The sequence below is a fragment of the Carettochelys insculpta genome, chromosome 2, assembly GCF_033958435.1.
Source record: "Carettochelys insculpta isolate YL-2023 chromosome 2, ASM3395843v1, whole genome shotgun sequence".
In the NCBI taxonomy this organism is placed as follows: domain Eukaryota; kingdom Metazoa; phylum Chordata; order Testudines; family Carettochelyidae; genus Carettochelys; species Carettochelys insculpta.
In genome coordinates, this window is record NC_134138.1 from 71394836 (window position 1) to 71407279 (window position 12444).

General features: G+C 44.5%; 1 protein-coding gene across 1 annotated transcript in view; it reads right to left on the reverse strand.

Moving 5' to 3' along the window:
- The window catches only part of RAB2A (RAB2A, member RAS oncogene family), an 87051-nt gene that overhangs the window by 31106 nt on the left and 43501 nt on the right, over positions 1-12444 (reverse strand). The window contains exon 4 of the mRNA XM_074987156.1: positions 740-822. Within this exon, the coding sequence (XP_074843257.1) occupies positions 740-822 (83 nt within the window). The remainder of the gene's footprint in view (positions 1-739; positions 823-12444) is intronic.

The window sequence follows — 12444 nt, forward strand, 5'->3', positions numbered from 1 at the left end:
CGCACCTTTCTAAATCCCCCTATTCCCCTCGGATTCCGAAAGGTGCGGGGTCCTTTCAAAAAAGACCCCCATGTAGCCACACTGAGCTGCAAGTGTTTGAAAGCAGTGCTTTCGAAGCGCTATGGCCGGAAGCATCCTAATGCTAATGAGGTGCTGAATATTCAATTTATCGCCTCATCAGTAATCTTTGAAATGGCCATTTGCATGGCCATTTCGAAGTTTTGGCCAAGTGTGGCCACAGCCCATAAGTTTGCAATAAATGAGCAAAACAGCATATGTAAAGTCCATAAATAGGAATTATTTGATAATATATCCTGTAAGGCTTCTAAGTACATCTCTATTCTGCACACGAGACATGCAGATATACTTGAGCTAGTTTTGATTGTGCTAACTCACTAAAAATAGGAGTAATGTTTGTGGCAACACAGATGGCAACAAAATGTTAGCCATCCCAAATATACAAGCCCACCTAGGATCCCAGGTGCATATGGATCATATTTGAGAGAAAAAATAAATCATGAAATTGAAGACCATATGGTACAGAGGCAAAGTTCAACTCTCACTTGGTTTTCGTGCCTTTCAAACAGTTCAACCAAGTTACATTAGTACACTGTTTACCATAGTTTTTGTATGGCATTTTTTATTCAGACATCTAAGTGTATTTATAAGATTTCTACAGACAAAAAAATCTAATTGTAAATTCTAAAATATTTTTGATGTCCTTCATTAAGTTTCTCACCTTGTAATGTCATATACTAGTAAAGCCCCTGCTGCCCCTCTGTAGTATGACCTTGTGATGGAACGGAAGGACTCCTGCCCTGCCTGTAGGAAAACAAAGTTCAGTTATTTATTAAATTACTGCCTGTCACGAAAGCTACCAATTTCTTACTTACATAGGTGGTTGTTTTTTTTTTTTGGAGAGGAGGACAAAACCTCACTAGTTCCATAAAGAAAAGTCACATATAAGAAGATAACGACAGCAGAATTTTTTAAAAAATGGAGGTGGGGGGGATGTGGAAAGAAAGATCAGGAACAAGACCTCTAAACCTTTTTTGGCAATCCCTGACAACCCAATTTACTGAATGGCTTCACAATACATGAATCATTATTAGAGCACAGAATGGACTCCTAGCAACTAAGCTCTGAAGACAAATTTGAAAGGAAGCAAATAACCCAGAGCTTCACATTTGAATTCAATAACCCGCTCCCTGGGGCAGCTGTTGACACTAGAATAAATAAAGCCCATTGTAAATAAATGATGAATGACATCTTTACGCCCACCATCTGCTGGTGTAAAGGTTGTTGGAAGGCCAAGGATGCAGATTTTATCCGTTACATCATAAACTGCAGCCAGTTTTCAACAGTCTTCAGATGGAATTCTTTCAGTAATCATTTTATTATGAAAAACAGAAAATGGTTTGGAATTTAATTTCATATAATTCTGCTCTATACTTAATCAGTTTCCTTTGTAGTTGATATATAATGCTTGTCAAAAGGCAACAGGATGTAAAAGTCATCTTCCTACCGACTAGTGAATCAAACATCAGAGATTCTGCATAAATTAGGCAGTTTCTCTTTTACTGTAGATAAGAATTTCTGTTACAAAGGTCTCTCAGCACAAGAGATGTGGACAAATGATTTATATTTATGTTCACCCCTCCCCTTTCTCTCTGCAGTCCAAAACGTTCCTTACCCTTTGGAAGGGCCGCCTTACAGCTTTCTAAGAAGATTCACCTATACTATTTCTAATTGGAAAGATCCATTCCTGCATAGGTGACCATATTAAATTTTTCAGGGCAAGGGAACTAATGACATATATATTTAGTCAACTGTACAGTGAGAAAACGATTTACACAAAGTTAAACAGGCTCAGTAGACAGAAGAATAGTCCTAATCAGGGTTCAGTTCCTGGAAAATGCAGAAATGCACACCAGCAGACCCTGACCTCCCTTCCCCCATTCTCCCAGTGAAAAGCTCACCAGCATCCGACAACCATGTTAAAAGTACTGAGATGCGAACTGTTCATCCACAATTCTAAGCCACAAAATACGCGTCTTCTAGTGATGTCAAAAAAAGCACCAAGCAGGATTAGAACACACATTTATGTGGAGAAGGCCCTACAGATAGCAAAATACTGTCACTCAACTGAAATTAAGATTTCAAGATAATCAAGCATACGTGATATTTTATCAAAAGAGAAGCTTTTGCCAGAAAAACACTGGGTTCATAGGGCACTTATTCCCATTCAATAAGCTTATCTTCCAATAAAGGCCATCTTCAAATCAAGGAAAGGAGCTCTCTAGCAAGAGTGACAGGCAATATCTACTCTACAAGAGTCCATAAAACTAAATCTTTAAAGGAAACAAAATCAAAACAAAAAAACAAAACAAACAAAACAAAACAAAAAAACAAAATCAAAAACTACACACGTTAAGAATACTTCATTAGAACAGTTTTGCTATGGTGTAGGTGTTGTTTCTCAAACAAACATTCTGACTTTCCAGGCAACCAGTAACTTAAGAAATGGCTTATTAAAAGCTTTATGCCATAACCATACTGGGGGTAAAAACCATACAAGCTAACCTCCTCCTGACATACAATATGAATAAGTTTAACAGATTTATTTTTTTAAATATTTTCTTGTAACAACTGTAACAAGCAAGACTCTAGTCCCATGGAGTCTAACACGCTAGCCACTATTCGTATGTGGCTATTTGGCCGGTAGGGTGTGGCTAGTTGGCTTGAACAATGAATAAATTTTCAGAATACCATGGCTAATTCATTATAGCAGTAGCCACTATAGCTGCTACTGCTTCAGAACAGCTCTAGGTCACTCTTCAGGTGTTGTGTCTATATATACATCTTTACACAATTTAAAACTGCAACTCTTGGTCTGCTGCTAAAGTTTCTCTCTTCCACAGACAAGATACAAACTAGGTTTTATAAACCAGTCCTTAGAGTTCTAAACTCAGAAGCTCCATGAACTCTACAAAATATAATTTTGTTTTCCCTGGTGAGTGAATAGTTCTGAAACAAAGTAAAATGGTAGTTAGAAATGTGTACATACTGTAACTGATGCTTGAAGATGTGATGCAAATATGTAGTCCGTGCAAGTGTTTGCACTAGTTATGTTAAAAAAAAAAGAGTAATCTGGTAACCAGTAACTGCCAAATTTTCTGTTGGATAATTGCCCCCACCACGCTACAGTTCTGTATTTAAAAGTCTGAGTTGGCACACAGGCTGGCTCAGCTTTTGTCCCCACTGTGGGAATCAGACTCTTCACCCCTTTCCTATGACTACACTTTGCAGCAAGGACAGGGGGAAAAGAGGCTGATCCCCAGGGCAGGGACAGAAGCTGAGCCAGCCTGTATGCTGTTCAGCCTTTTAAATGCAGAGCAGCAGCAGGGGAAACTGTCTGATCCCAGTGAAAGCAGGGATCAAGGCTGAGCTAGTCACTTCCTATTTCATTGGGGCGGGGGGAGGGGATATCTACAAGTAACCAGTAGCACTAAGTGATAAGCAGATGCTTATTGGTCAGTCATGTAGCTGGATACTTTAATATATCTCTAGTTTGCACCAGTGTGCCAACTCTCTGACTTTGCCTAGTAGTTCTTTTTGAGGGGTGGTGTTTGCACCTGATGGCTGTGGCCCCTTCTGCAGCTTTATGAGCTGGCACTGCTCTGACCACCCTACCCCCTTCAGTTCCTATAAACTGAAAGCCTCAAAAGGAGGCTGCACACTGAAAGGACAAAGGGTGGGTCATAAAATACACAACACATACTGAAGAATTACAGTTACAGTACGCAACCATTTCTTTTTCTTCAAGTAGTTGCAGGCACGTATTTCACTTGGGTGACTTGCAAGCAGCACCCCAATCCAATGGGGCTTTGCCTTTACTGCAATTGGAAGGACAGCCCTACACCCTTCTGGGAAGAAAACAGCATTAATAGCAATAATGGTCCACAAGCATGTTCATGGAGGACCACATGGTCACTCTGCAAGTATATCCCATATGAATAAGTCACTGAGGAACATTATCAATGTTGCTTTTGCTCTTGTGGAGTGAGCCTGTATCCATTGAGGTGGCATAGTCAAAGCTCTCTCTGATGCAGCCTTGATACAGGATGGTATCTACCTAGACATGGTCTGTGCAGAGTCCCTTGGCCCTTCATATGGCCCACAACTGCCACAAAAAAGCAAGAGAAACAAACAGTTTGGACTTGCTTAGGCAAAAGGCCAGATACCACCTGACATCCAGAAAATGAAGGTGCCATTCTTCCAAGGAACAGTACATCTCAGAGAATAACACAGGTAAACATATTTGATTCAGGTGCAACTGAAAGACTCTCAGATAAAAATTGTGCGTGTGGTCACATTACCTCACCCTTGGATGACTGAGTGTAAGGAAGCTCAGCCACTAGAGACTTACAACTCATACATCCGTCTTTCCAAAAGATGGCTATCAGGAACATGATTTTCAGAGGAAGTAGAGACAGGCTGGGCAGGCTACAAGGGGATCAAATGGAGGACCCATTAAAGCCACCTGGAACATTTTTGATTAACAGATTTTTTGGAGCATAAGCTTTCATGGGCAAAGACCCACTTCATCAGATGCATGTGGGTCTTTGCCTACAGAACCTTATGCTCCAAAAAATCTGCTATTCTACAAAGGTGCCACAGGATATTTTTTGTTGTTTTTGTGGATACAGACTAAACACAACTAGCCCAGTGAAACTGGATCACTTTTATATCCCATAAGAGACCTGTATGTATGATGTAGTCCCAAGAGACAAAACATGCACTGTGGATGTCCCAAGGATCTAACATGTTGATAGGAAATGAGGCTTCCTGTTCTGAACACAGGCCCTGCATCCTCAATGAATCTGAACTTGACCCCTCCCCTGAACCCAGACGGCAAGAGTTGCTAACCACTGACTTGGCTGGAGAGAGCTAAGTGAAGGGGACTTCTTAGCACACATTGTGTGGGGACTCCCACAAGGGATCCAGGACTAGAGGAGCAAGGTGAACCAAGCTGTCCAAAGGATGCTGGGGTGGGCAGTAAACAATCCTGATTCACATCTAAAGAAGGGAAAAAGTGCAACCTTGCACACTGGACCACCTGCATCCAAGCACACATCAAGCACACCAGGCTCAGATATACGCAGATTGTTGCTGATGGCTGAGACTGCAGACTGAGGCAGTTGGTCAATAGAAATGCCCTCAATCTTATGACTATAACAGGGCCCCATGGACTCTATTTCTGAGTGGAAACAACTGTTGACTTGGAGATGTTTCCAATAAATACCAGACAGCTGAGGAAATGCAACCTGGTGTTGACACAGCTGAGACCCTCTTGCCTGGAGCCCCACGTGCGAAAGGTCTGCCTAATTGGTGGCCTTAATCTTTCCAACACCATGCATGAACATTCTGACCATATGGCCTGAGAACATCAATGAAGACATATGTCCAGTATGAAAGGCAGAAATAGCTGCCAAGTATATTCTGACTGAAGCTAATGACAACCCAAGCTGACTTAGGTGCCACAAATAATCTAATATTGATGGTATCATGGTCTGCATAGGAGATATCCTTCTCTGGGTTGCCCAGATTAAGAATTACTTCCACTTGGTTAAGTAAGTGGCGCTGGTGGAAGGCTTCCTACTGTTCATTAAAACCTTCTTCACTGGGTCTGAAAATGAACACTCCATGGCATTCAGCCACGAAGCTTCCAGGCTGTGAGGTGAAAGGACTTGAGACTGGAGTGCTGCAGATGATCTTTCGCTTATGTAACTCAGTCCAGGCACAGGAGGAACATGATCATATGCCACACTGACATAACAAGTAGGTGAGTGTACCAGTGTTGTCTGGCCTATGCCAGAGCTATGAGAATTATTGAGACCTGGTCTGATATCGTAGAGGACCTTGTGTATGAGGGGAATCGGAGGGAATGCATAGAGAAGGGGACCCCTCCAGGATGCGTTGAACACATTCACCAAAGACCCCATACTGTGGTTCGGGTAGAACAGAACCTGGCACGCTGGTGTTGAGGTGCGTGGCAAAGAAGTTTATCTGGTGATAGCCGCAGACTCAGATAGCTGATCTTACTCCCTCTAGGGAAATGAATCACTCATGATCTACGAAAGACCTGCTCAGATGGTTTCCTATCATGTTGTAAATGCCAGGTAAGAAAGATGCCCAATGGTGAATATTGTGGTGAACACAGTGTTCTTACAGTTTCAGGGTCTTCTGGTACGGGGAGATGAGTGTGCACCCCCATCTGTTGATATAACACATTGCTGTCATATTGTCTGCACTCATCAACACATAGTGCCCTGAGAGGTGCATCCAGGTGCACACAAACCTGATGTCCCTGATGTCTCTCATATTGATATAGAGCCTGAGGTCTCATTCACTCGAAGTGGCTTGGGTCCAAAGGTTCCCCAAGTGAGCTCCCCTGCCCAAGTCCAACGCATTTGTCACCAATGAGAGACTTGGTTGTGAAGGTCTAAAAGCCATTCCTGCACACACCGCTCGAGCATCCAACAACCATCGTAAACCTTGAAGCACACCCTCACTTCACTAACTTGTCTGTGTTGCCCCTGACAGGGTGATATACTGTGGCAAGCCACAACCGGAGAGGCCTTAGCCCGAGTCTGGTCTACTGAACCACAAACGTACAAACTGCCATGTGCCCCAGGAGCTTTATGAGACACCTGACCATTGTGGTGGGATATCTGATGAGGCTGTTTATGATGTTGGCCATAGCCTGAAACCTGACATCTGGAAGTGATGCCCTTGAGTGATTCAAGTTAAGAAGAGCTCCTACTAAGCCTATTCCCTGCACTGGGACTATTGTGGACTTTGTTTATAAGAGAGACGTTATACAGTTTCTGGCTGCTGGTATGTGAAGCAATGTATTGTTGGACCTGGGCCTGAGAACTCCCTTTGACTAACCACTTGTCCAGTTATGGGAGGAATGCAGCCACCACTGCCATACAGTCAGGGTATAGCTACAGTATAGCTGCTATTTTGGGATAAACACTATGCTTGAAATAAAAGCACTATCATACGAGGTATAGCAGGAACTTGGAAATAACTGCTTATTTTGAACTTTGTTGCTGAATGGATGGCACCAAGTCCAAAATAAGTTAACTCAAAATAAATTACGCAGATTGCACAAGTTATTTTGAGTTATGGCTACAGTGTAGCTGTGGCCTTGGTGAATGCTCTCCAAGTCCAAATGGGAGGACTGTGAACTGATAGTGCCTCCATTTACCACGGACCTAAAGAACTTTCTGTGGAATAGGTAAATGGCTGTGTTGAAATAGGTATAAATCGAGGGTTGCAAACTCGTCCCCTGAATCCAAGGAAAGGATAATAAGAGCTAGGGAGACTATTCAAAACTTGATCTTTTTTAAAAATTTGTTCAAGCCTCACAGATCCTTAATAGGCCCCAGGGCCCTCCCCCGGCCTTTGATTTCGAAATTAGGAAATATAGGGATTAGAAGCCCTGATCCCTGAAGAACCTCCTCTATCTTCCACAGAGCCAGGAGAGACTGAGCCTCCTGCATAAAAAGATTCTTGTGAGAAGAGTCTCTGAAGAGGGATGGGGAAGATGGATACATGCTAAACTGGATAGCATATCCCCTTTCTACTATGCATAGGGCCCAGTGGTCTGAAGTTCTTCATGACTAGGCATGGTAGAAAGGGAATAGGCAGAAAAAAAAAAGTAGGGTGGGAAGGATCCTGGAAAGGAACAGGTGTGGCATCCTTGACCACACCCTCACCATCAAATAGTTTTGTTTAGGCCCTGAGGATGGCTTCTGCTGGACCTAGCTGGGCTGCTGGAAGTGCCTTCTGTTATTTCTGCCCCTGCCCCCCTGCTGCTCTTTAGGCTGCTGATTAAAAGACTGCAGCGAGTTCTGAGGGATGAAGTGCTTACACTGCATAGAGAGCATGTGGAGGCCAAGTGATCTTAAGGTCACTCCAGAGCCTTTGAAGTTATGGAGCCTCTTGTCCATCTTCTCCAAGAGGGTGGGTCCCTCAAAGGGCAGGTCCTGTATGGTCTGCTGGACCTCATATGACACCAGAAACCTGAACCCAAGCATCTGTTCTCATGGCGATTCAGAGGCCATGACACTAGGGGCTGTATCATCAGCATCCAGGCCCACCAGTAATGCTGCTCTGGAGATCAGTTTGCCCTCTTCCACTAGGGTTGTAAACTCTGCCTTGAAATTTTGGGAAATGAGTTCAGAGAACTTAGCCAGTGATTAAAATGTATTGTATGAATACCTAATAACCAAGACCTACTGGTTCAAGTTCCTTCTTTGCAACCCCCCACTCCCCTTCATAGAATAAGCTTTCCTGCCATACAAAATCAAGCCTGTTGGCCTCCCTGCTCTTGTGGGAGCATCCCTGCCAACTCTCTCTTTCCCTACGATGCATAGCATCAACCACTAATAAGTCAGGTGGAGGATGAGTGCGTACTGTAGCGGTATTTGTGGTCTGTCGAAGGGACAAAATACCTCCTTTCATTATGTTTGCCCATAGAATCATAGAAGAGTAGGACTGGAAGGGACCTCGACAGGCCATCGAGTCCAGCCCCCTGCCCTCATGGCAGGACCAAGCATTTTCTAGACCATCCCTGAAAGCCATCTATCTAACCTCTTCTTAAATAGCTCCAGTGATGGAGATTCTACCACCTCCCTTGGCAATTCGTTCCAGTGTTTGATCACCCTGACAGGAACTTTTTCCTAATGTCCAACCTGAACCTTCCCTGCTGCAATTTCAGTCCATTGCCTCTTGTTCTATCCTCAGAGGCAAGGAAGAACAAGTTCCCTCCCTCTGCCTTATGACACCCTTTCCTTTTAAATACCTGAAAACTGCTATCATGTCCCCCCCTCAATCTTCTCTTTTCCAAACTAAACAAGCCCAATTCTTTCAGCCTTTCTTCATAGGTCATGTTCTCTAGACCTTTGATCATTCTCGTTGCTCTCCTCTGGACCCTCTCCAATTTCTCCACATCCTTCCTGAACTGCGGTGCCCAGAACTGGACACAATACTCCAGCTGAGGCCTAACCAGCGCAGAGTAGAGCGGGAGAATGACTTCTCATGTCTCGTTCATGACACACCTGTTAATGCATCCTAGAATCATGTTTGCCTTTTTCGCAACAGCATCACACTGTTGACTCATATTTAGCTTGTGGTCCACTATAACCCCCAGATCCCTTTCTGCTGTACTCATTCCTAGGCAGTCCTTTCCCATTCTGTATGTGTGACACTGATTGTTTCTTCCTAAGTGGAGCACTTTGCATTTGTCCTTATTAAACTTCATCCTGTTTACCTCAGCCCATTTCTCCAGTTTATCCAGATCCTTTTGAATTATGACCCTATCCTCCAAAGAAGTTGCAACCCCTCCCAGGGTCTGCCACTCAGTCTTAGCTGTGTCAGATAGTCTTTATGAGGGTCACAGACACTCAGGCTGCGTCTGCAGAGGACAGAATGTCTCCCACAAGGTTCATTTCCCTTACCACCACCTCCACCTGAATTCCCAGGCCTTGGGGCTACCCAGCAGAAGAGTTGTGTTGGAGGACCAGCAGCAAGAGAGGCAGATGTGTATAATACAGACTCATCCGGTCATGAAGAGAGAAGCAATTCCACCTGGGGAGGGTAACCCATGCCCCCAATGACTTGCGAATGAAGGCCTGGCACTGGTGCTGTCAGACTGCCATGCACAGTTGGTACTAATATTATAAAGACTGATGTTGGTTTGATAGGAGGCGGCAGACAGGGACACACCATGCAAGGAAAGTGCAGACTATGTGGGGGATCAGTACCAGTTGCACTAGGGAGTCCAGCACATGCTGAAGATGATGGGGTCGGTTCCAAGAGAGGTTCAGGAGGAGAAGCTTCCAGGGAGATGATGGTCCCAAGGCAAATGAAGAAGCCCTCAAATGAGGGTGTGTGAATTGACCCTGGCTTTCACGATAAGCTAAGAGGGTCTAAAATAGCTACTGGGAGTGCTAGCTGCCACCAGGCTGACCCCTGACCAGAAACTTAACAGTGGTGTCTTCTTGAGAAGGAGCTCACACTCCTATTCCTGTTCCTGCAAGACCCATAGGAGTCAGACTCCAATCCCATCCCAGAGCCTCTGATACTAAGGAGAAGCTGTACCAGACAACACCTGTGTAAAAATACTGGACCTTTTGCCAGTGTCCTAAAAGATGCCAAAGCTCCAGTGCCTTTGGGACGCGATAATGGTCATGGTAACATGGCTGGTTTGCCCCGGACAGAGGATGGGCGGCAAGGTGCTTCAGGGAGGGTTCTTTTCTCGCGGGTAAAAACAACGTTGTTGCCTGCAGAAGTGCATGAGCCACTCAGAATGGCTCTGGCATTGATGGAAATGGAGATCTCTTTCACCTGCTGGAGATGACCAAGGGTGTGGGCTCGACCTCCTAGCAGGAGTCGATGCACACTGAGGCAGAGGCTGCTGAAGGGCAGGGTGGCAACGCTCTGGTCCCACCTGCACTCCCTCCCTGCACTTGGCAGCAGGGTATCTACCCCGCTCTTGCCTCTCTTTCTTATGGAACACGGGGGACTGACATCTGTGCCACTGACAGCTAGCCATTGCGCTGAGGCTTCTTCTCTTTTGACGCCACCTGCATGGAGATCAGTGCTGGGGCACTACACACTGAGGATGAGCTGCTCTGTGCAGGGTCTGAGGAAAGTCGTTCTGGCTGCAGCATTGCCTCCATCAGTAGAACCTTTTAAGAGCTGAGCTCTGTCCTGAAGTGTTATACAAATGGCACAACAATTGCGTTGATGGCTTTCTCCGAAACACTTCAAGCATAAAATGTAGGGATCACTCTTGGGGATGCGCTTTCTACAGTCAGCACAGACTTTTAAACTTGGCAACTTAGGCATGTCCCAGTGCCAGGGCCTTGAGGAAGGGAAGAAATCTTCCCAAGAGCCTGACACTTAATACTAATCACTAAAAGTACACAAACTATTAACACTACCAAGACCTATTTACACTAAGACTACCACCTAATCGTACCAAAGTACTTTGCTCCAACAAGCACAGGACGGTCTAGCTAACTGACACAGGTGGCAAAAAGGAAGTGGGAAGGGGGATGGGTCGGCGGTGCTTATATTGGGCACCATGAAGGAACTGCTTCAGGAGGCGCTGCACCAGCCCCAAGGCTACATGCTTAAAAAAAAAAAAAAAAGATTTTCTGGCTCCTGTGCACATGTTTGTGTGCACCCAAACTTGAGGCCTCGAGGAAGGGAAGAAATCCTCCCAAGAGCCTGACACTTAATACTAATCACTAAAAGTACACAAACTATCAACAGCTACATAGAGAATGGGTTTCAAAGTTTTTGCAAACCCTTTTTATTGTCAAATATCTGAAGCCATCTCATAATTTCCTTTCAAGAAAAGAGTGTGCGCGCCATGACTGCCCCTGAGAAAAAAGCCACATAAGTAAAATGAAAATGTTATTGCTAAAACAGTCACTTTTGCCATTTTTGCCAGAAATAATCAATCTTCGTTATCATCAACACCACCTGACAGAGTTGCCAAGTGAATTTACAGCTGAATACTTAACACTTGTTCAGGAGCACACCCATCAGCATAACATCATGCATGCCTACAGATATACATATGTATATGTTGTCACCACTCTACTCAAATGCTTTTTCCCCCACTTTAAACAGAATGAGAGTGGATAAATAAGTTTCTATAGAGAAGATCATAATTTTGGCCCTTTCTACAATTGATTATCTTGCTCTTTAATGAGTTATATCTTTTATTCGAATCAAACATGTGCATCAAATATCAAAGTGCAGAAACACATTTCAAACAGGAGGCCAAAATAGCAGGTAGATACAGAAATACCAAATAAAATGGTCTACGGTTTATTTTTAAATGCATGTAATTTTAAGATAGGCTATTCTCAAACACCTACGTGTTAAGGCTCCTACCCACCAGGCTGGGGAGAGTGGGGGAGGGAGGCAGAAGAGGGAGGCAGTCAGTAAGCAGCCATAGAACAAGCTTTACATAGCGCCCCCCCCCCCCCGCCCTTAGTAGTAGTAGTAGGCATCCTTCAGTCTATGCAGACGATGGATCGCGCCCTTTGCAGTTCCATTTGGAATCAACATTTGCAGCGTCGACTGTGACTGAGAAGGCCCACACGAGAGCGACAGTCCTTGCTGCATCTGTTGCATGTGTAATGGGTGTCTGGCAGGTCCTTACTGTGCTTTGTGCGAGCTCGCTTCTCCTCTGCTAGCTGTTTGATCCTCATCTCACCCTTCTGAAGGCCCTTGTGTAGTTCCTGCCTCCATCTGCTGCAATTGTCTGCCAGCTCCTCCCAGCTGTCCGGCTCGATGTCTACCTCCCTGAAGTCCCTCTTGCAAACATCTCTGTAGCGCAATTGGGGGTGTCCG